General features: G+C 42.4%; 1 protein-coding gene across 4 annotated transcripts; it reads right to left on the bottom strand.

Moving 5' to 3' along the window:
- Positions 1-149: 149 nt before the first annotated feature.
- Positions 150-24,915, bottom strand: wnk2 (WNK lysine deficient protein kinase 2). 4 transcript variants are annotated; one of them, XM_085456792.1, is made up of 28 exons: positions 23,267-24,915; positions 18,297-18,469; positions 17,594-17,814; positions 16,708-16,865; positions 16,010-16,098; positions 15,579-15,798; positions 14,468-14,738; positions 13,343-13,623; positions 11,823-11,936; positions 11,059-11,175; positions 10,497-10,907; positions 9,633-10,325; positions 8,443-8,492; positions 8,142-8,304; positions 7,933-8,049; positions 7,669-7,839; positions 7,547-7,589; positions 7,298-7,453; positions 6,238-7,094; positions 5,977-6,034; positions 5,802-5,866; positions 5,099-5,682; positions 4,762-4,988; positions 4,435-4,665; positions 4,189-4,287; positions 3,441-3,485; positions 3,003-3,325; positions 150-2,619 (listed from the first exon to the last, which is right to left on the bottom strand). In XM_085456792.1, exons 1-28 carry the CDS (start codon positions 23,930-23,932, stop codon positions 2,317-2,319), a joined length of 6,906 nt encoding a protein of 2,301 aa, XP_085312918.1. In that variant the 5' UTR covers positions 23,933-24,915; the 3' UTR covers positions 150-2,316. The 4 variants fall into 4 exon arrangements, with proteins under 4 accessions (XP_085312918.1, XP_085312920.1, XP_085312921.1 ...); XM_085456794.1 differs by having other exon boundaries at positions 4,213-4,287; XM_085456795.1 differs by lacking the exon at positions 11,059-11,175.

Genomic DNA, 24,915 nt, shown 5'->3' with positions numbered 1-24,915 from the left:
TTTTAGCCTCTGTTTGGTGAAATATAGAGTGATAACTTTCCCAGAACTGCATTTGCAAAACTGTCTTTTCATTTGTAATAAGCAATACTGTTTTGGCGAATCAGAGTGGAGAAGAGTAAAGACCCAGAGACAATTTGGCTTGTGACTACTAATGAAAGCAGTATGTGACTAATATTGTGTGGTGTCAAGCAAAAATGAATTTATTTATGTCTTCAAGTATGTACAGCTTTTTTTTGAGAAGGTATCAATCTGACAAGGTCAGGAAACTGCTGGGAAAACAGGTGATATAGCAGGCAAAAGCAATCATACATCTAGCTGTCATTGCAAGCATTAGATTTAAAGACAGAAGTTACAGTGGAAAGCACAAAGAAAACTACTGCATAGGAGATTAAAAAAAATATCTAGGTCATTATTAAAGATCTACCTTATAGACAAATAATCCATTTTCAATTACTCTCTAATGTGCAAAAGTGAAACAATTTTAAAGGGTCATGCCAATGATTTTACATTTAAGGTTCAGTTTATGATGTGTTATACTCAGTCTGCGTAATGTGTTTTGTGAATTTGAAATAATTTTTTTAAATGTTGAAAGATAACAACCCTGATGATGTAAAGATGCTAGCGTGTTGCATTATGGGAAATCTAGCGTCCTCTAATTCTGCAAATATAGAACATTTCTGTTTTGGTTCCCCAAAAGTGTTTATTGTGCCTTTACAGAACTGCTTGGCTTACCATACTGACTGTGTAGTTTTACACGGGGAAACAAGGGACCACATTTATAAAAGCAAGTGTTTTCTTAAGATGACTGTGCCATTTGCACTCAAAAATACACAAAATGACTTATGCAACCCCAGAACTCTTGTAAGGGAGTAAATGATTTATGCAAGAGATGTATTAAAGTATTGTTTTTGACTAAAATAGTGAAAGCACTATATTTTTTGGAAATCCTTGAATCATTTTAGCCTTAATACGTATAAGCATGAGCTAAAAGGCCAGCATCTAATATACAATTTTGAAAACCTATGCCTATTACGCAAACATCAAACAGTTGTGGCTTTTCGGTAATTCACATTCATCATATGCCCCCCTAATATTATTACATCAACAGCATTTATCAAACGAAAACCATCCACGCAGTAATCTCTTAAAAACCACAAGGCAACAATATGTAAAGCTACAGATTGCATTAGTAGAGGTATGGGATGATTATGATTTTGACTCGTGTGTTGAGTCCTTCAGCCCTCCTTATGTATGATTTCAATCGCTTTCTCTGAACAACATCCACTCTAAACACAGAACACCACTCAGTGGGGATTCAGAGAACATCCGTGTGGTCATGCAGGCTGCTGTGCAGGTGCTAAAGCAATCCCACAAGAACATGACTTCAGTGAACAAGGAAACTTACACAAGTATATGCTAACCTAATGCAGCTTTGGATATTCATTAATCTTTTTACAATCTCTGATATTTAATGTACCGCAACACCGGATTGTAGTGTTTAGCTGTGTTTTGTTGCTAAATTAAACATGTTTTAATCCACATTCATTATTCAAATCACATAATTTACCTGTGAAGGTGAAAGCTTATATAGAATATATCTAGAGTATGCTTTGAATCTAAATGCTTTTCTTCAAAAAACAGAAACTGCATTTCAAGGCACTCTCACAGGTGTTTTTTTTTTCCACCTGAAGATAAAGTTCAAGTTCATTCAAATCTCTTAAGGATGTTTCAAGCGCTTGTGCTGGAAGCATTTCATCGATGAAGAATGAAACCTATCCTTGGACTGAGAGAGAGTAAAGCGACTGGCCTTAGTGACCAGGATGTCAAGTCTTCACAGTGATGGCATGATGGTGGCAAATAAGGTGTTGCATTAAGACACGTAACTGCAGCACCAACCTACAGATTATCTAATGGTAACTGTACAAACACAGGAGCTATTTACAGACTGACGATAATTCATATATACACTCGGCAGCTTATATATATATGAGTGAGATGAGCAACACAAACATCAGCTGTTTAACTGAAAACACAATATGAATGAGAAATACAGTATGTACATTCAATGCACATACAGAAAAAGAAATCTGCACTTTAATGCACGATTCAGCTGCACTCAAGGATTATGCATTGTAATACGGACATGAGGTATGTTGATGCAAAATGACACAAATAACAAAAAGACTAAGGATGAGTATGTACATATGATTACATACGTGCTGGTTATATATATTTACACTATTATGTACAGATTGACTAGAACTACAATGAGATATATTTTTGGTAACGGAGTTGGAAGACACAATGCTACAGAGATTAGAGAGTCCTCGCCTTGGGGTCAGTTGGCTGATATGATGGTGCTGGAATGGAGCTGTGGGTATCCTGAGCTGAGGCCACAGCAGGAAAGGCAAAGACTCCTGGAGGAAGGGGAAAGAAAAACCCAGGCCACTGGCTAATAGAGAGAGGTGAGGGCAAGGCCCTGAATGGAGCAGGAGAGTGATGCTGATAAGAGGGATGTGCCCCCGCCGGCGGGGTAGCGATCATTGTTGACCCAGGGGCATCAGGCCAGGACAGTGGCAGACTACAGGCCTCTGGTCCTGAAGCTGTCCATGGCGATAACTAAAAGGGTTACATAGTTAAAAGCAAATAGTAAACATAGCTCTTTTGCATATTAAAACAATAATAGCTACACTAACATGTAGACATGCAGGATACAGTACTGCAATACTAGCATGGCAATAACCTCTAGTAATCTTAACGAATGCCCCAGCATGCATTAGGAAATGAAATACAATAATCAAGTCAGAGTGCAAGTCATGATAAAATGAAAGCGTATTACTGTATTCTGTAATGAACTCTTCTAATTAATGAGTCCCTACAACATTAAGGCATTTTGAAGTTATAGCCATTAGAGTAGTTTTATACACTTCAGGCCTCATGATCTAAACACTGTATATTTGCAATATCTCTTTTATAGAATAGATAATAACCATAGCACTCACATCTGAAGCCCTAGCAAGCTGTTCACTTGTTTGAAGTGGATCCTGATCCCAAAGCTGGGGTCGAGTTATACTCAAAGAGTTAGTGCGAGGCCGGTGGGTGACAATCAGAACCTCCTGGGCCCAGTCATCCATTAGTCGTTGTAAGTCTTCAGGCAGGTTGCTATCATGGGCACTCGCAGATGTGCTACTGTATGTGCCTGTTTTGTTGTTGCTGTTATTGGCTTGAGCTTGGGCCAATCCTATCACCGGCTGATGTGGAGGAGGTGTGACACCCCCAGGCAGCTGCTGTGACTGATTGGAAGCCCCTGCTGAAGCTCCAGACCCTAAAAAAGACACACACACATATAAACACCTGGTTTAATACCCTGATTACAACATGAAACAAACAACTTGACTTATAGAAAAACAAATTCTTAATGAGACTGTAATTTTACATACTGCTACCACGCTCTTTACCAAGACAAAGTCGCTTCAGTGTCGCCCCTACAGAACAAAAAAAGATTAATGCAAATCGCTGCTTTCATCAGCAGGTTATAATGGTCAATATCGGGGAACGGTGCAAAACAAAGCTACAGAGCACTGCAAAACAAGGGAATAAAGTCACACTAACAAATGGATAAACAAGGCAATCATTCCCCTTAAATGAGACAATCCGTATAGTTAGCAAATCATGCAGATGACCCATGTTTAAGGCATTACAAAGTGCAGGATATCAAAGTGACAGATAACAAACAGGTAATACAGGGTTAGAAAGAAGCATGACGAGAAAATCTATTGTAGTTTGGGATGCATGAGACATGCAAGAGTCTATTTCCTAGGAATACAAAGTTGATAAGTGCTTATTGCACACAGACAGAGAGCAGAAGAATTAGTGAGACACGTGAAACGTGAGGTAAAACTCAATACTTATAAAAATACGTTGAATAATAAATAAATAAAAACAGTTTTTAAACATGACTGATAGCTATTGGGTAAAATTCTCAGCTTCTCTTTCAGGGAATTTGTGTAAACTGCTGAATAAAATAAAATCATCTCTGAAATGAAATAATACAATAAAATACCAACTAATAACAATGAGGCAGGGAAAAAAATAGCACATAAAAAACCCTGTGAACTAAAAGGAGTTTTACTGAAAATATGGAAACCAGAAAATATGAAGCTATGCAGGAAGAGAAGAGATACAAACAGATAGATAAAGACACAGGCCCACTGAGAAATCTAGCTCGTGGCTTGCTACTCGATTTATAGGTCACTCTCTCAGATGGTTGAGGGTAATTAGACCAGCCTGTAGAGGAGCATAATCAAGGGGAAAAGACAACAGGGTAAGAAGAATAAACACTCCATTGCCAACATTATTAAACAAAGCAACAACACAAATAATGGTTTTATTAATACTCTTTTATTAATACTGTTGAATCAGGGTGTGTGGTACCTTGCCCCGGTGGCACTTGTGTGCCAGTTCCATCTCCGTGTAGTCCAGCATAAATATTATCAGAAGATAAAGAGCCTTTAAGGGAGCAGGGCTGCTGAGTCTGCACAGGCTCCGAGGTTGAGCTGGGAAGGTGGCTGGTGCATGACCGGGCCCTGCTGTGAGTGGGGAAAGACCCTTTAGCTGGAGACCCATTTAAACTAACTGTGTTGTCACCCGTACCTGCAGCAGCACCTAAAGACACACAAATGCAAGAGGATAACATCGATAAATAGTCTTTCAGTACATATTCTTAACTTTTAGTACTTGGATTTCTGCAAAGCCACTCACTGGATCTGCTAGAGTCACCAGTTTTGGTTGTGACATTTCTAAACTGTTGAACCAGAGGGCTGAGAAGTTTGCCTGGCTTCAGCCTGTGCTTGCTGGACCTCTTTCTACGGCTGGCATGTGGTGCAGCAACTCCCAGGCCAGGAGGAGGAACTTTACCAAGTCTTCGATACAGGAGCTCCACTTCCCCTCGCTGATGGGCCTGCAGCTCAGAGATTTCCTTCAGATGTCTGAGGAAACCCAGGAGAGAAAAATAATAATGACTTACAAGCTAAATGACAAAATATCTTCATATACAAACATGCTGCATGACAGAAAGCAAACCAAAAGCGATGCTTACTTCTCCCTGAGTCTTTGTAGTTCTCTCTTTATGTCTGAATCCTCCATCTCGGAGTCATTATCGCTGCTGCCATAGGCAGAGCCGTGCACCCCACCATGCCTGCTCGGTGAGTCAGAGCTCTGCACGCTGCTGCTGCGACCAGAACGACGGAGAAAGGCCACTGCCCTTTTCATGAGGTCACTTCCTCTGCGCTCAGAGCGGGAGTGTTGCAACGGGGTGGCAGGAGTCAGCTTTGCAGGGCTGCTCTCTGCCCCTGAATCTGAGGAGAGGAAGCGAGCGTGGACCGTGACATCCACAGGGACGGATGTCATTGCACGAGGTAAAGAGCCCCGCTTGGCGTTAGAAGGAGGCGTGTCCAGATAGAAATCAGGCGGTGCAGAGTAACGGCTACAACGTGTCCTCTGTGTAATGTCATCTTCAGTGCTCACCACAGAGAAACGGCCAATTGTGGTGGAGGTAGCCATGGCATCAAACTGACCATGGTCCCTAATGTATCCCACAGGGTGCGCCGGTGAGGCCGCGCTGCTCCAGCTCCTTTGCTTCACATCTCGTCTGTTGGCCACTTCAGGGGCAACAGGAGTGATCTGCCAAAAGCACAGAAGAAGAATTCGTATGACATCATGAATGGTGTGAAAGAAGAAAATGGTGCTGAATACACAGCTCTACCTTCACTTTAAATGTGTGAACATACTCTAGAACATACCTTAAATCGACCTCTTGCTCCAGAGCATGAAGCAGAGTGAGGAACGTGTCTTCTTGACAGGGATGCTGGAAGGAAAATATCCACAATACTAAAACTGTAGCACTGCAGGAATTAACTCGCATCTCATTTTACTTAGGAGATAATGATGCCGATTATGTTGCGATGTTTGACGTACCACACACAGCTGAATCACTCAGTGCGCTCAAACTGTCCATTCTCTCTGGAATTTGAGGCTTATAGAGGGCAGAGGATACAAACTATTACTCGTTGTCCTTTAAAATACTTGATGAGGAACAGCTAAATAATATTTGTCATTCTCTCTTAGATCAGTTTAGCTGTGCTCCTTTTCTTGAACTCCATTAAAACACTAAAATATATTAAACAGTTAAATTAATATTATTTGGATACAGTACAACACAGTACAAAACATACTTACCAGCTGTTCACCTCCTCTGTAGCGTCCCTCCCCTATTGGCCCTGGGGTGCTGTTTCCTGAGCCTCCTGTGGCGCTGTCTGGACCAGGAGGAGACTGGATGTACTCTGTGCCAGACCCTGGTGTCTCTGCAGCGCTGCCTGATGGATACATGGGAGCATACTCCTGGTAGAGCAAATTCCGTAGTTTCTCATCCAGGGTTTTAATGGTGCTGTCCACAAAGCCGCTACGAGCCAGTCTTCCTTCACCATCGGACTCACTGGGACCTGCACCATGCTGGGATGGTGCTGGACTCTGTGGTAGTGAGGACACTTTGGTCCCTCCAACAGTGGCAAAAGGCTGATGCAGCACCACAGGTTGCTGTGGTCGCTCGCTCCGTGCAGCAGGGGCGTAGGAGACAGCCGGTGCCTCTTTGACTGATCCTGGCTCCTGGAGCGGAAGAGTAAGCGGAGATCCAACCTGTGAAGTGCTCACATCGAGAGAGAGGGGCATGACCAGAGGGCAGCAGGGCACGTCGTCAGCAATAGAAACCGGGCATGTCATATCAGGCAACTTCTGAGATGCATGGATTGGTGAGATGGAGCCAAGAGGGGATCCCTGCGAATCTTCCACAGGGAAAGCAGGATGCGGGGATGATGTTTGTGTTCTGGCTGTCTGGGCTTGCATGCTGTGTTGCATTGAACTGCCTGCTGGCTCCACTGATGGCACTGACTGGAGAGTCGGAGGTGCAGACACAGGAGGTGACAGGGTGGCCAGGAGGAGCGGGTCTGTGTTGGACATTATTGGAGGACTGCAGAATCCGTACACGTCGTAAGAGAAACCTCCACTTCCCCCAGACATTGTGGAAGATGAACCCTCTTCTGCAAAAGGTTTTTAAAAAGGTAGAATCAAAATTACACAGAATTGTGATATTTATTTATTTATTTTAAAAAAAGGTCTACTTTATTTATTGTGAAATCAGTTTTTGCCCATCTGAGCTGCAGGATGCCTGTCATTGTACTGCCACAAGGTGGTGCTCTTGCTCCTTGAAGCTGCTGGATATTATTGGAAAATTTGCAGTCACCTCTGGAGGGCTTTGCAGTGGTGCTGTCAGCAGGGTGCATAGGGGCTGAGCTCCCAGGTGACTGCGTAGTGGTCCCGTCAGAGGGGGTCTCCTGACTGGATGTAGGTATCTCCTCTACAGGGCAGATTATGAACCATCTCTTTCCTGTATGAAGAACTGGGGAAAAAAAAAAAAAAGTTATAGTGACGAGGAAAAAGGATTTACCAGACATGCATATGGGTAAATGTTTTTCTAAGAAAAGTGTTATACCATTTTGCTGATAGACTGGTTGAGATCCTCCAGGCTGCTGACTCTACAAAGAAATGTACAGATGAAAGCTAAGTCAGTCTGCTAATTGCTAATTTCAAGCAATGAGTGTATTTGTTTCTTACCTCTCCTACTAATGCTTCAAATGGCTGGACTTGTAAAGGACTGCAACTCAAAGCTGTGTCCCTTTCACCCTCCATGTCTTCATTCAGCATGTCTTCAGCTTTATCCACAATATCCTTCAGCTGGTCAATAAAGATTTCCTTCTCTAACATCAAGATGAAGCCATTCTCTACCTGTAGATATGCAGTTGTTAAGATGTTAAACAATAATGTAAATATTAAGAAATGATTAAACACAAAGTCTAGATTGTACAAGTCTGGATTAACCATGTAAGTAGCGATTTCCTCGGGAGCGTCTCCATCCAGATCAAATTTAAATGTCACCATTTTGTGGTTGTGAGTCTCCAGCTGGCATTCGACCATTTTATCACCAGTGTTGCAAACCTGTGGGAGCAGTGCTTACACTTTACAAACTGAAAAATAAAAGATTTCAAGAAACTGTACATTCTGACACCACGAATGTCACCAAGACTCACATTGAGCATGCTCAGCTTTGGTTTGCTGGTCTTTTCCTGCCTGGAACGGGTGCGGGCAGACTTGCGGTGATGTTTCCTCGGTTTCCCATCTCCCTTTCCCACACTAGCAAAGCTTTCATAGCCATCACTTGTTTCCTTACCAGATGGTATATCAGACTTGAGACTAAAACGAAAAAGAACATTTTAAGACAGTTTAGCAATTCACGGCCAAGTGGCACATTTTCCTCACACAAAATTGTAAAAACTACAGAATCTGAAAAGACATAAAATATATATTTTTTTAAAAATAACAGATACACACCTGTCAAATTCATAACTGGGTAAAGATATTGGTTTTTCCTGAAGCACCTCCTGAAAATAGAAAAATGGGAGTGTAAGAGGACCTCGATGAAGGACCTATAATGGATCACTGGGGGACTAAGCCTTACTGTGGTTAATGTATAATGTAATATGGTTAATGTGTGTTGTTACTTCTCAGCATGTTAAACTAAGATTCAGAAGCTGGTGTCATGATGGGACTGATGTATAAAATTTATGTTAATGTAATTTGAAATGAATCCTGCAGTTTGAACGTTCTTTCTGACCAGCGGATACTTTAATACAGTCATGTGAAAAAGAAAGTTTTTACAGAGCTACAGTATGAGCCATCATTTGTGGAAGTAGTAATAATGTGAAGTAATTGGTTTCTGTATCCCTTGCTGAGGTTTGCTGGCATTCATTTATGCACGGCTCTCTTCAGGTCCTGCCACAGCATTTCAGTCAGGTTGAGGTCTGCACTTTGGACCAGTGACACATCTTGTCTCTTTCAGCCATTCTGTTGTAGAATTGCTGCTGCATTTGGGATCAATTTCAGCCAGTCTTGAGCTGTCAGGCATATGGCCTCAAATGTGACTCTAGATTACTTTAATATACAGTGGAGTCCGTGGTCAACTCAATGAATGCTCTGGTTTTGTAGCTGCAAAACAAGCACAAATAATCACCCTCCTCAACCATGCTTGACACAGCTGCTATGAATTGCACTGATGTGCTGGCGTATTGTAATCTAAACGAACCTAAGCTGTGGAGCCATGTTCTTTCATGAACTTTAACACCTGACATGGTTAATAAAGCCTCTGGAGTCTGAGAAGCGTTTTTTTCCCCCCCACAGTTTCTTGGAGCATCGTAAGGTCTGATCTTGGGCTGAATTTTCAGAGACGTTAAAAACTGGTAAGACTGTGGCGTTGAGTTACCCCCACACCTAACTGCCTAAACCTCTGCTTTCACAAGTGCTGATGATCAGTTAATCAAGTTTTCTTTAGAAGCACCTGGCTGGTGTACTTACTTTTTCATGGATCTCCAAAGAGTTCTGTGAAGAACTTTCTTTTTCACATGACTTTATTTGTCATTTGCAGAGACAATTTTAATCAAGCACAGGTAAAGCTTATAGAATTTACATAAGTGTATAAACTGGTATTGTTCTCAAATATGCACAGACATTGGATTCATCACTACCTCTGCACAGGGCTCTTGATGAGGGGTGCTGGATGCAGATGCCATGTCTGCAGTTTGCTGAGTTGCAGGCAGGCTGGAACACTCGGGTATTGAGACTGTTGTCTGGGTGCCAGGAGGCTGCAGAACTGGAGCTGGGACTGAAGTTGTGACAGAAGCTGGAGCGGGAACAGGAGCTGCAGACTGAACTGGTGCTGGCAGGGTGTTTGGGCCTGAAACCAAGCCTGGGACTGACATTTCAGGTTTGGATGAAAGTATGCTCACAGAGGAGACTTCTGTTTGCTCCAAAATGGGACCCGATGCTGATACTAGTGGTTGAGCTGGGGCTGAGACTGCAGCTTGAATTGCTGTTGGAACTTGTATTGGGATTGAAGTGGGGGATTTAAGAAGGGTTGTGGTTTGAGGCATAGCTGCGGCCTGAGCTGATACTGGGACTTGAAGTTGGTTTTGTGCTCCCACCACAGCCAGAATTTGTGCTGGAGGTTGAGTAACAACATTAGCTGGGATTGGGATTGACGCTGGGGCTGGGACTGGGGCTGAAATTGTAGAAGCTCCTGCTAAGTCAAGGCCAGCTCCACTAGTTTCTGAATCTGTTCCCCTTCCCCAGAGAGAAGTCTGAACAGTAGGCAAAACTGAGTGAACCGCACCCAAATGCTGAAAGTCTCCCAGAGTGCCATGCGGAGTGAGTGACTGTATCTGAAAGAAAACAAGCACATTTAAAGAATTGTTCATCAGTTAGTTCAAGTACTCTGTGTCTTCGAGTCGCTAAACCCATGCCCAGCAAGCATCACACCCATTCCACCTTAGCATCATAGATTTCCTATGATCCAACCAACCATTACAGTGAGAACTGAGTGAAATATTCACCTGGACAGGCTGCTCAGCCAGACCGTGCTCAGGATTGGGGGCAGGGTATGGGGTGGGTTGTACCTGAGAGAGAGGTAAGGGATGGGTGGAATGGAAACTTAGGTTTGGTTGAGATGTGGAGGGGCTGCCCTGCTGCTGTGGCACTGCTGAGGACACGGCCATGGCAAAAAATGGGAGGGGGAATGCCACACTGGCTACATGCTGAGGTGTGGACAGAGGAGTGCCAAGAGTAGACATAGATGGCATGGCAGAATGAGGAATCAGAGGCAGAGAGGGACGGTGGGGTGAATGTGAGTAATAGGTGCTAGACATAGTGGATTCACTGCTGCTGTAGACAGATGGCAGAGGAGCTGGCGAGACGGGGGAAGGCTTGTGGCCCCCTGTTTGAATAACTGCATATGGTGAGGAAAACTGGGAAAGAAAAAGGGAAAATGATATAAAATGAACAAAGATAACCAATAGAAATAACATTCACACAGGCCCCTTATTTATTACTCTACCCTGCCACCTATTATATCATTTTATAGGAAGATTTGTTGTTGTCTTCTCTAACACAACACACCTGCATGCTGATCTGCAGGGGTAGAAGTGGGGAAGGAGCACTGGAGACTAACTGTGGAAAACTGGTAGCGGTGTCAGGATGACTCAGGTGGGAAGCAGGCTGCTCTGCAGATAACAGCTAAGGAAGGAAATGACATGTTTGGGGTTTTGTCTTTCTTCTTTTCTTTTTTTACTTATTTAGTTTTTTTTACAGTATGAATCTGAAACTGAGAATTCAAACTAATAATTAAACAGTTTAACAGCTTCACTTTATTACAAGTGAGCTGCAGGGCGGGCAGACTTGTGATTCAGTTATTCTGCATGCTGCTCTACCTTTGGCAGGATAGCAGCTGGTTGGAGATGGTACTACAGTGAGGAGAGATAAATGTGAAGGAGACACAAACCACATGAACAGCTATTCACATCACACACATAAACACAGATATACAGTACAGTGCACATTGGCTATTAAAGGGAAAATCAGATACACTTTTCACCCACCTCACACACAGCACTAGACCTACTTGACTTAAAATGGCCAGCACCACTAAATCAAATGGCAGATTAACTTCCATTATATTGCATGTTTCAGTTTATGATTTAAAAGTTGAAATTGTATTTTTTATATTACATGTCAAATGACGAGACCCTGCGAGTCAAGCATGCTAGGACAGGCAGCTGGGTGGGCTCCAATGAGCGACTTTCAAACCGTCGCTTCATAATTCAGATTTTTGGGTCTCACTACAGATGTTGCCAGGGTATTTTAGAGTCAGATGTATGCAGTACCTGCTCCTGGTTGGGCTGGGCAGTGTTCTGTGTCTGTAGAGTTGGGCCTGCAGCTGGAAAGCACTGTCTGCTCTGGTTAGCAGCAGTGGCTGGCGTAGCTGGAGCAGGAGCTGTCTGTCAGAAACACATAATGGGAGACCTTCTTTAGGGATAGTAGAACTGTATAATATGTGCTTGTATTTAATACAACAAATGTGGCTCACACTTTAGTTTGTCAAAGCATTTGTGGTCACTTGCAAGAAAATGGAGAGGGGTGTTTTTTAGCAGCTGGAATTGTTCATCAAGGGCAGTTAAAATGGAAATGGGAAGCGGCAGCATTTATCTATCATTGCCCATCCAACATGTTAAGAGAAGCACTTTGAGCGAGTAATTCAGCACTTAATGTTGATTAAGCAGGAGCAAAAACAGGCTGCTAACATACTGGGCAGGGGAGAGAGGCAACTTGCAGGATCAGGAAAGATACAGCAGGCTGCTGCTATGGCATTTCAGGCTATGCAAAGTCTTCTTCTCTAACCCACCAGAGAATTGGCTCTGTCTTTGCTGTGATGTGATGATAACTGCAGGTTCCTAACCACATTTGGAGAACAGTAGAACGGAGCATCCAGGCTCTGGCTCTTGTCTTTATGCTCACGTACTGAAGAACAACAAACCCCAGTTTGGTTGTGTAGTGGATGATTAACACCTCTATCAGAGAGGGTGGGGGAGCTGGTCCTGCGACTGACAATGTGATGGAGACAGTAGTTGAGGAGCGTGAGATCTCCACCTTCATACAAACTCCGTGGGAACACATTTTGTGAAGGTGGAGAAAGATGTGAAGGAGAAGCTGCCACGACGGGCTGACAATTTGATGATGTGGTAGTGGGCAGAGAGGGAGGAGACCTTGGCTGATGAAGAGATGTGGGCGAGCTTGGCTTGGAGACTGGAGCAAACTGGGTGGATGTGGTGTCAGTGCGTTTGTGTGTGTGTCCCAGTGATCCACCTCCTTTTGTCCTGTCCTTGCAGAGGAGAGACATGCAAGCTTTGCAGTGATGGTGAGGCCCTGGGCTGCATGGGACACATGGAGGCAGCTCTGCAGGAGGTTGTAAATTAAGGGGAAGGTGAGGTGAATCGAAATGACTTGCTGAGTCATGATGAGAGTGTTGATGGGGGAGCAAGAAAGGCGATAACAATGACGGCTTCTGGGCAGAGTTAGCATACAGGCAGTTTGTATCGTGCACTCGACTCTCTGTGCTATTTGCCGGAGACACTTCCTGTAACGGACACAAGCAGGGGAGTGGAGTTGTCTTAGTTAGCGATTGCATCCTACACTGTACCATCTCAACCATTGAGGCACTGCCACGCCTAAGACACATAGTACTTTCAGTGATGAGCAGGTTCTCATGGCAAACAAAGGGATCACTGTAGTGACGCTGATGACGTATCATTCCGAAAAAGAAAATAACATTTTCGTTATTTCAGAAAAATATCATTAAGGATATCAGAAAGAGAAAATGAAAATAACATGAAATGCTTTTACTCACTGTTTGACACTGATAAGGCCCCTGGTGCAGTTGTGATGCAGGTTGTTGAAAGGTCCCAGGGTGCAGCTGGCCTGCGGTTTTCTGGTACGCTCCTTGGTGTAACTGCACGGACTGTGCAGTGGACTGCTGGTAAGGCCCCTGGTGCAGCTGAGGGTCAGTCTGTGCAGGAGGACTGTAGATAATCTGAGTTGTGGTAACAGGTTCTTGAAACGTTGGGTAGGGGCCATTCTGCTGATTGTTTTGCTCATCTAATTGCATGGTGGAGCTCACTCCACTGCCAGCTGTAATAAGAGAGCATGTAAAAGATTATGATTCACCGTGATGCTTTTTGTCCATATGCAGGAAGGACAGACACTCAAAAAGAGAGATGGGGTGTGGGAGACAGTGGAGTAGAATCTTAATAAAATTCAAATGCTAAATGATGTCACGTAATTTGGCATCACTCAGACACTGCAGCAGCCATATGTCTGATTCTCGCTTAGGTTCACTGAAACTATTTTAGCAACAGTCTGTGTCGTGTGTTTTAACCAGTGTTTGATTCTGTTGACCAAGATGATAACAAATGCACAAGGAGAAAAACTATCATGACATGTGTTGATACTTTTGTCAGCACATTTCATATGAGCGAGATGAAGACGTTCTGGAAATACGAGATCCAAACAGAGCTAATTACGTTGTGTAGATAGGTAGGATCCAATCAGAAGTAATCTCCTTGTGCAGTAAGGCTAGATACACACATTTAATCTGAAAAACACGCAGGGAGGGCAGGCTCAGCTATGCTTTCTCACGATAACACAACAAAATATCTCTTAGCAGGAAAAGCAGCAGCATTTCATATTTGATGTCATGGAAAATAAAATGCTTTGTAAACCACGTGGAGCAACTCTCACTGGTAAAAACATGACAAACTTTTACACTTTATATTTTAGTGAACTGAATCACTTCAGATTTAGTTTGTGATGCTCTTGCGATATTGAATCAACTAAAACTAAAAGAGCTTAGATGTTTAAATTCTTAATAAAATTAAAACTGGTCAAAATTGGCTCTTAAAATCAACACTGGTTTTAACTTCAGGTTTTGTGTTAATGCACACATTCACATAATATTCTAATTCCAGTTTCTTACATGTGGTAGATGTGGCAGCGGGGACGGTGCAGATCAGAGTCTGCTGCTCTGACTCTTGGTCTTCATAATCTGTAGTAGCTAATGCAGCTCCCTGTGGCATCCCTGTACTGGGAACCTGTAGGAGGTTCTGCTGAGTTTTCTTCACGGGTGTCTCGCTGTTTCCATTTGGTGAGACAGTCCGCTCCCTCCTCCATTTGATTAGAGCTACACGATCTCTGATGGACTTCCCAACGATCTTCACATCACAATCCAGAAAGAAACCTGAATCCACCTATGGAGGCACAGGCAAGATACTCACTGCAGCTCAGAACTACCCATCCTGCATTAACAGAAGTTTGCATGAAGAGCGAAAGGTCAAGTGATCAGTTGCCCTAGTTCAGGAGCGTCAAACTCACTTTTTACACCAAGTGCATGTAAAGACTTTTAACTAAACAATTAATAATTACTGTTATGTAATATAAATGCCCAGATGGAGCTCTTTACCAACAGGAAAAACTCTAAAATTGATTAAAATACAATTGAAAATCGAAAATATATGCCCTCCTTTTCCCAAAGCTCTCTAGTGGGCCCGACTGTCTTTGCCGAGCTGATTCTTTCCCCCGTGCCTTATGTTTGACACCCCTGCTCTAGTGTCTATGTAGACATAGTCCTGTGGTATCTGAAGCACTTCGCAGTACTGCAAACCAGTAACGCACTCCTTACATCAGACCTACATCAGAAGATGTGTTCCAATGTAATGACTTCCATAACATTATTAGACACTTTGTATATCATTATGCTGATAGCCCAACTACCTCATAACAGGAAATAACAGAAACTGAATTGAAATAGCAAACCACAAAAAAAACAAAACTACTTTTGTTATGGTTAGAGTTTAAATTCATTTCCCCTCTATCAGTCCATAAACCTAATCTCACTGACTGGCTGTAGGAAGAAGCCAGAGTACCCAGACACAGGGAGAACATACAAACTCTAGACAGAAAGGCTCCGGCCAGATGATGGATTCAAACCCAGGTGTTTGTTGCGAGGCAACATTTTAACAGACACCAATAAGAAACATGAACTGGCAAAGCACTGAGAAACAGTGCTTTTTGAAAAAAAATTTCCTTACCATTTCTTGGGCAACAACTTCTGGGACCTCATGCACCAAATCAAAGGTAAACTCAATGGCACCAGTGTCTTTGTATTTTCCCTTCAGTTTTTTAGGATCTTCGACCCACAGCTTTAGAGCGATGGATGCTTTTTTCCCATCATCTTCTTCATTGAGCTCCACCCTCACACCCGTGTCCTCTGCAAAGAAGGCGTGATTCAGGAGGTCCTTGATGGAGTACCTGCAAGAAATACACAAACACTACAGACCTGCACTACATGTCACTGGCACAGTAAAACACAGAGGAGCACAAACTATGTCAGAGTCAAATAGTGGTATTGACGTCTCTTTGCAGGAGGAGAAACAAAACAACGCAGTGCTAATATAAGAGTCAATCTCTACCCACACAACAATGCGTCATAAGCTAGAGATAGAGGTTCTGGTCCAATTACCTTTCTTCCCATCTGTGACAGATGCACTCCCCGATTATTTCCTTAATTTCTGGGTCGCGGACTTTGCTGTAGCTGGCAGGTTTCACCCCCTAAAAAAATGTAATCCATGTCTTAGCTTACCAAATGACAGGTTTTAAACAGAAGTACTTGGAGAAATAACAGAAGAAACTTCTGTCTGCATTGTATAAAATCATTAAATACAGAGTCTGTTAAACACATTGTCTTTCAGACATATGAGCCCTGGGAATAAAGGTTTTCAAAAGAAAGAGGACAGTTCTCATCTGCCAAATTAAAAGTGTCAGCATTAGCTACATTAGGTAGATACTGTTGTCTGTTATAACAGTAATTTAACTAAATTAGTCCGAGGTTTGCCCATGCTCTCAGGGTCCTGTGTTCCAAGCGCTGCAGAACCAGCTAGATGCTTTATTTTTTTTTTCCAAGTTTGACCTGGAACACCACAAGAATACAACAGTGCATCTGTGCAGGCAAAAAAACTCCAACAAAATAAGCAAACCTACATGTAAATTTGACTGTCTTTTGATCACTGCAAATGTGCAGAACAAATCGGATATTGTGGCAGGCTTATAATGAACCCTTCATTCTAAATAAGAACCAAAAAATTGAGATATAGCTTGGCTTTGTTGTAATCATAGATTGAAAGTTATTATAGCAGTGGCAGGATTTGAACGTGAACTCACGCTGGTCACTTTGCGGTAGATCTGAGCAGCATTTTGACATTCAGAGTAGGGATATTCAGATGTTGCCATCTCCAGCATACACATCCCAAAGGCGTAGACATCCACGGCCTCGTCATAGTGCTCCTCATACATCTCTGGAGCCATGAACTCTGGAGTGCCTGGAAAATTAATGCAAGAGAAGATGATAAATTGCAAACTTACTGATGGTTTAATTGAACTCCAGTGGCATCAACAGCAGAAACTGATCAGGCCTGATAAATCATGAAGAATTTTCTAAACATGACAGTAAAATATAGCAACTTTAAGGTGGTCAAAAAGCTAATAATAAGCCCAAACAGTCTCGGTAACTCTACACCAAGTAGGGTTAATGTTTTTTTAAAAGTGGCCAATGATTCAAAACACTCATTGTGTCACAGCTGGTCGGATCCAGTGACACATAGATGTTGAGCTTTTAATGTAATTCTACACTTCACAGAATTTTTTGTTTTGTTACATAAAAAACATAACAGGCACAAAATCCCACACTTAGAAGGAACAAGTTCCCTTATTTTGGTTATGCAGTACACAGATTTACTGTTTTCGTTTACTCCCACAGTGATCGTCAGTGTCATTTTTGGTACTGAACACTACCTGCAGCAACAAATAACCCGCTGACACATTTTAGTGTGGGATTGGTGAGTGCAGTGAAATATTTTGCCAAAGATAAAAACAGAGCCAAGAATTAAAAGCAAAACTAGAGCGAATGTTTGACTTTGATGCATCAGGTAAAATAATCTCGACCTCTAACGGTGTCTAACAGTGTCTGCACTGCGTTTAGTTTCTTTCTGCACTGTGAAAATTCCCAAATCATTAAAACAGCATTTTTTCCAACTGCATGGTAACTAACCAATAACACTTTTAGCAAAAGAGGCTCTCTTTAGAGTCGCCAGGCCCAGGTCTCCGATTTTGACAGAGCCCGTAGGACCAGTGATGAAGATGTTGTCACACTTAAGGTCTCTGTGGATGATCGGAGGAGTTCTAGTGTGGAGGAAGTGGAGGCCTTTGAGAATTTGTCTGCACCAGCTTCTAAGAACTTTAGGCTTCATGACCTTAAAGCGCTTCAGATACCTGTTGGAAGATAAAGAATGTATATATTATTGTGGTGATAGAGAATTTCCAGTTGACAACAAGTAAAAACTGGCTTTTCAAACATGCTGAATGATAGTTGCTGAAATCACATTTAGAGATCTATCCCCAAGTAACCTCTGCATTTATAAAATATATCCAGTTAGCTGTTCTTCTCTTGCTAATTTTTATAGCCTTCTCTAATGATTGTTCTTTTCTCAAACCAATTTCCTAATTGTGACTGCCTGAAAATCTTTTTCTATTCTGTCCTACCCTCTATTTGGTATTCATTTATTTTGCTAATTACTCTTTACGAAGAAAATCCACCCCCTTATTCACATAAATATATCTTTCAGCTTTTGGTTGGATTTCAGCCGTAGAATGACTAAAATTATGCCATTCAACAGCTTTGGGGAGCAAATTAAAATATAGCAAAAAAGACAAACAAAGGTTATGACAGGAAATATTTTTCTTTTGCCGCTCACGTTTTTAGTGTTCCTGAGGTCATCAGCTCTGTCACCAGAACAATACACTTTTTCCCTTTGACGGGTGATTCCCAGAAGTCATAAAATCGCACAATGTTGGGATGCTGAAGAGCCTTTAGCATTTCTGCTTCCTCTTTGAATCTCTGTCTCTCTGCTTTGGACAGTTTCCGTTCCTGGAAAAATGAAGAAAGAAAATGTTTTGGTTTTTTTTTTTTACTATTATTTATGCATCTACTTCTATAGAGTATAAAGAAACAGTATTAGTCTCTCTGTGTTTCTCTACCCACCTCATTTCTTTATATTTTGCTTCCAACAAGCCAGACTTCTATCTTTTCAAAGTGGTCTCAAATAATAGTTCTCCACGTTTTCTGAGGGATTTTCAGCCCAGTCCTTTTTTCATAGGAATGTTTGCTTGTTTGTTTGTTAAGCCATGTAACACTGACCTATGAAGCATTTAATCATAAAAAGGCAACTCAGGGGACTAACTGGTAATGGGTCTACACATAGAAGACAACTTAGCAAAAAAACAATTTTAACTCGTGTCTTTAGGCACTTTACTAGCAGCCTGGGACTGAAATACCTATTTTGGGCCCATTTCTTTAGTCAAATCTACAAAATAAATAACTAAAAAGATTGCCAAAGGTAACACAGTTTGACAGACAAAAAATAGTATCTTTTCTATTAGGTGAAAACTTTGCGTATCTCAGCATGTTGTGCAGTGTTTTCTTTACTTTACTTCACTGACAAGTGGAGAATAAAAGAAGTTGCAGGTCTCAAAACCTATCTGCAACAGATGAACAATGTCTGAAAGTCCTGTCTTTAAGAAATGGGAAAAAAGGCAGCAAAGACCTGACACAGGCCCTGAGAGATGCATCTTCATTTGATTCATGGACTGTTCACAGATTCCTGAGCAAAAATGGCCTCAGTGGAAGGCCAGGAAATGGAGAGGAGAGGCCAGGAGAAAAGGCTGAGGTATGCCAAATTACACAAGAACTGATGAATGATGATGAAGAAGGAGAGCCATCTGTGAAACACAGTGGAGGCTCTGTTATGGTTTGGGGCTGCATTTCAGCCAGTGGGGTTGGCGATCCTGTCAAAACTGATGGAATTTCTGTACCATCAGATTTTCTCCATCATGCAATATCACCTGGAATGCATCTGATTAGAAACAGCTTTAGTTTCAACATGACAACTATTTCTTTGAAAGCAAACACATATATAGAAATGCATATATTGAAGCAGTGTGGGATCGTGTTGACAGAACAGAACAAAAGGCAGAAACATCCAAAGAAGAGCTTTGAATGTCCTTCAAGAAGCCTGGAGAGCTATACCTGAAGACTGCTTAAAGAAAATACAAGAACACTTGCCTAATATAGTTCAGACAGTGCTGCAGAATAAAGGTGAACATACCAAACACTGACTTTCAAGCTCATTAGTTTTGTACAGCCTCTGTGTTTGCCTTCTATAATGTATTTCCACTTCTGTTTGCAAATGTTTCAATAAGTCGCTGCACCTGTTTCTCATTTAGGACAGATATGCATTCTTCTCAGTTAGAGATGGTAATGGAACAAATATGATTCCTTTGAATATTCCCATTGCTTTATGATGGGACTCTGCTGCCTGTGGCTCATGTTTATAGTGAAAGCAGCTTTGGCATTTTGAGTGGGTATACATGGGGGTCTGAACCAATTACTCTCTTTATTACCACTGTGTAGAAAACACAAAGCACTACAGCATTCGTGAAATCACATTTTCAAAAGACAGATGAGTAGAAGTCTTGTTTAATCTGTTGCTGTGATACAGAGACAGACACATCTGTCATGGCAGATAAACGTGAGCTTTAATCACATTTTTAATCATAAATGTCAACCATGCCTCTGGTAAATAATGGAACAAAAAAAAATTCCATTAAGACGTTATAACAGCGAGCTAGGATTTCTTTTTATTTTCCTTTCAATCACAAAGCCACAAAGCATAATGAAAATCCTTGATTTAGGAATTAAATTGCACAAATTTTGAATTCTACATCTTTACTTATACAAGCCTGAGTGGGTTTGTGTATAATGGATCAATATTTTGTCCCCTTTCTTCCCTGAACTGTTGTATAAATAGTAAAACAGCTGACAGCAAACACCCTCCGCATTTCAGTTTCTCTCTTGTCAGCACAACACATCCAACTCAAAGACTATGACAACGCCAAAAACTGCATGACCTCCAGGGTTTCTTTAGAGCCGTCTCCATAGACACGTTTCAGCAGAAACCATTCGGGTGCAGTTGATGTTTCAAAGGCCAGGGGGTCCACAATAACCTGATGTACATTTCATGCTATTGATTATCGACAAATACCTGAGAATCAGATTTCCTGCAAAGCTCATAGTGATCTATACAGTGCTCAGTCTGAGGTGTCTTATATTACATGCAACACTGTGAAGGATACAGATCCGACTTTCTTTCATAACTCTGATTCTTATGGTGTACAAATATATTACAGTTTGCCTCATCCCCATATCTTCATTGTCCTTTTTTAAAAGCAATTTTCATACAAATTATTAGAAGACGCTTTGAGGGATAAGATCTCAGCAGGGTGTGGCACCAGGATTGTCTTTACTGAGACATAATTGTGCACAATGAAAAACTAAATAATAAATAATATTAGAAATAAAATAGAATGTTGTGGACACAAATCTGGAAATAATATAAACATACAGAACTCTTGGTTTACTGTGTATCAAATACTTCGTATACTATAAACTGTCCTTAGATGAACCCAGCCTTTCCCGTTTCTACTCTCATGGTGCAGAAGGCTGCATCAGCAAGACTCACTCTCCAGACACATCTGTGTGGTAACAGCACAAGGGTATAAATCGCTGTTTGATATTTATTACTAAGCCATCAGACAAAATGTACAACTGTGAGACACTTCTCAGTGTGGTAAAGTGCTTTGGCATTTTACTAAATTGTGTTAGGCGATTTGCTAATTTCGGGTAAACAACTCAGTCAGCAAACGTTTGATCGCATTTTTGCAGGCAAGTAAGTAGCAAAACTGGCAGCCTGGTTTGCTCAACACCAGGAAAAAAGCTCCACTTCAAATACAATTCATTTCTGATTTCTATGAGCATCTATGTTTTCTGCTGTCTCATTCTTAGTTCTACCTCCGTACGCACACAGTGTACAAACCACACAGGGCATCTGAGTTACAGCAGCTTTTTTTGTGAGTGAGTTACACAGACAGAGACACTCCAAAGGGCAAGGCCTCATCTCGAGGGACAGAATGGTTGAATCATCACTAGATCTCCCCTAAGAACCTGCTCAGACACCACGCAGATGCAAACACACACGCATAATGCACAAATACACTTACTGTAGAGCTCATCAAACGTGACACACATTCAAAAAGCACACTCTGCTGTGAAATCCAGTTAATTATGTGTTTAAGTGCTTAAAAATATGCCCAGTGGTTGGATTCTCTTCTAACAGACAAGAATGAGCACTGAAGATATGGATAGGTGTACTGATGAGGATCAGAAAGCCAAATGCAATAAAGTAATAAAGTTAATCTTAAACAGTAGTGACGCATTGTGGTACAGCCTTGGACAATCGCCGTTCTCACTCTTCAAATGAGATGAAGACACGCTGAATGGGCTACATCAGAACTTCATTTTCATCTACTGAATGCAAATAGAAGCACAATGTAACTACCACTTAATTCTATGAACCTTACAGAGCTAGGCTGTGATTTTTTCATTAGGGAGAAATTCAGTGATTTGTTGGGCCAGACTTGCTGAGATGCCTTCCTACACTTTCTGCAAGAGTTTGAGGTGAAATGTTTTTCATCTTATATGAAATAATTGTAATTATGATCAGTTAAAGCACACGAAAGGTTTCTAAGATTACGATGAGATGGTGACTCATCATTTTGTGCACTGGCCCCAACGTCTAAGTCCGCGTGTAACGTGAAAGCCAATTCAGTGACTAAGCATACACCAAGAAGTAGTAGCTATTTAAGTTTAATGAAAAAGATCTGCTGGGAAAAACAAAGACGCTTCTGCTTGTGTTTTGATGCAGAATGTCTTAATACTTAATTTTTTAAATTCTATTCTTATGCCTGCTCATAAATCTGCAGACTGAAAAAGCTTAGCACAATTTGAGCCCTTAAAGGGCAGCCACTGTCTACAGGTCTGTCTGCAGACTAATCTGTATATCACATGGGCAGCATCTAAACTAATCATTAGATTACCATATACACAGATTAGTGATACAGCAAGCTGTCACTCATATGAAACACTGCATCACCCCTTGCTAAAATATAGCCTATAAGCAAATCTGACTAATTAAAGTGCCATTTCAGTTCATCTGCTGACATGGCTGAGTAGGTACAGATGAAATTCAATTCACTTAAGAGTCAATAATGTGCGCAGGGGACAAGGAGGATGCAGATTTCCTTTAAATGACATCTTTGTAATCTACTGAATCAGAAATGTGCTGTTACTTCAACTTGGTTTGGAAATAGCAACATCTAGGCTAAGAATTATAAAAATAAAAGCTTGTAAACTGATTGCTGAATTTTAAAAAAAGTGAAAAAGTGAAGTTTCTTGTAATACATATATATGTGTGCGTGTGTTCACACATAAATCCTGTCATATGTATTGTAAATGCTTGTAACTTCAGCTTGTTTAATCAATCCCAGCTATATACAGAACCATGGCTGTGACCTGGCTGAGCTAATGAGGGAAAGAACCAAAGGCAACAATGTAACACAGCATCCACTGACCCTGCCTGAGAGTTTGGTACATGACTGGCATGTATATGGGTATTTATGTGTAATATAAAGATCTTTATTATTGTCTTGCTTTTTATTTTTAACCTTCAAATGAGCGAATGAAAAACAATCAATGATGCTGTAGAGCTCTTGTAGTCAGCTAATTTGTGTTGGCTGATTGATGTTGGACCTCAGTGATTAGCGAACCCACCTGAAGCTCACACCAGGCCACTTCGACCCAGGTGTCGGTGTCGAGACCTTTATAGACAGTTTTGAAAGACCCTCTCCCCAGCTCGATGTCAAACTTGAGGAAGCGCCCTCCGGGCGAGGTGGCCACAGCCTTCATTCCGGGCTCCTCTTCGTTTTCGTCACTTCCTGCTTTACCTGTGACATCGGAGGGCACGACCTCTGCCTTGGGCTCGCTTTCGCTCCTGCCTCCCTTCTCCTCGTCCGCGTTCACGCTCTCTGTGGCCATGTCTTTCAGGCCCACCTGGCTCTCCGTGCTCGAGGTCTCCTGGAGGCGGGTCGCGTGCAGAACCCGCGCCCGACTCCTGTCAACGATGGTTCGCAGGTCGATGTTGAGTGCCGGGCTGCTGTTGGCGAACTCCGGTGTGTCCACCGGCGGCTCTTCGGAGTCTGACAACCACTGGCTCCGCCGAATAAACCTGTGGCGGACCGGCACCTGGTAGTCTGTGGAGGGGTATGAGCTGGGGTCACTTGCTCCACGCAGGGCTGTGTTTTGTATGTTGACATTGTGGTCTGTACCATTCTCATACACAGGCCTGCAAGCATTTGCATTAATGTCCGAGTCCAGATTAGGTGCTGAGGAAAACGTGGATCCCAGTGGCGGATCTTTGCTTGAATCCACCGAATCCATCCCGGTTACGCTGTTAAACACTCACCGGCGACATTGTTTCTGGAGGATGATGAGCCGCTCTCTCGTAGCGGTGGAAGAGTTCGCTGCTTACCTGCAACACTCCAACACGGTGACGCAGTTCGCCAGTTTAGGGTGTATGGCCTTGGGTTTTTTGTTTGTTCGGGACCCAAAACATCCCCCAAAAAATGTCCAGCGGGGAGGATGCGTGCATTGCTCCTTGCCACCTCACGCCCCGGTGGTCCACCTTGCTGCAGTACAGCACAGAGCAAGGCGACCTAAGCCTGGTGTCGCTGTCAGTTTAACCTATGAGCTCACGAAATCCGTTTCGACCACATTGCATAAGATCCTGCGCCTACTATAAAACTGTGATTTGTTCCGCAGACAATTAGCTGTTCTATAGGCCTACAGTGGACAGGCGGGGATGTTTAGACCGTGGCACGCACCGGCTCCTCCAAAGACACATCACGGGACAAGCAAGTGTGCGTCAGTCATCGAGACGGACTCCGGTGGATGCAAATATACAGCAGGTGTTCCGGGTGAAAGTGTGAATCAGCTCCGAGAAGTGTGACCTCAGCATAATTCCATCTATCCTCACACTCCGCATATACTTTTTCCTCTCCTGCGTCGTCCTGAAGCCAAGTGCAGGATGGACACAAGCGCTTATCAGATTATGCTCACTGCGGCACAGCTTGCCCCACGTCGTCGGAGCACACAGCTCTCAGCGCATCTGTCGTTCCAGATGATAATGCTGTTTTCTTCTTCAATTTCATCTCTTTCAGGTTTGGGGAAACTAGAACATTTCACGGCACAACCCACGCCCCTAGCAACAACACGTATCCAATAACTCGGCACGCTTTTAGGCGGCACCTTTACCCTCCCCGGACACAGGCTGTGTGGTCCACACTAGTGATGGGTCGTTCGCGAACGAAATGGCTCTTAGAGCCGACTCTTTGACGTGAACGACGCGAGCCGGCTCCTTATCG

This window comes from Copadichromis virginalis, linkage group LG5, assembly GCF_057382275.1.
Source record: "Copadichromis virginalis isolate Kocher_CV1m ecotype Utaka linkage group LG5, C_Virginalis_male_GT1.1, whole genome shotgun sequence".
NCBI lineage: Eukaryota > Metazoa > Chordata > Actinopteri > Cichliformes > Cichlidae > Copadichromis > Copadichromis virginalis.
Note: the sequence above shows the minus strand (reverse complement) of the source record. Positions and strands in the feature narration are given on the sequence as shown.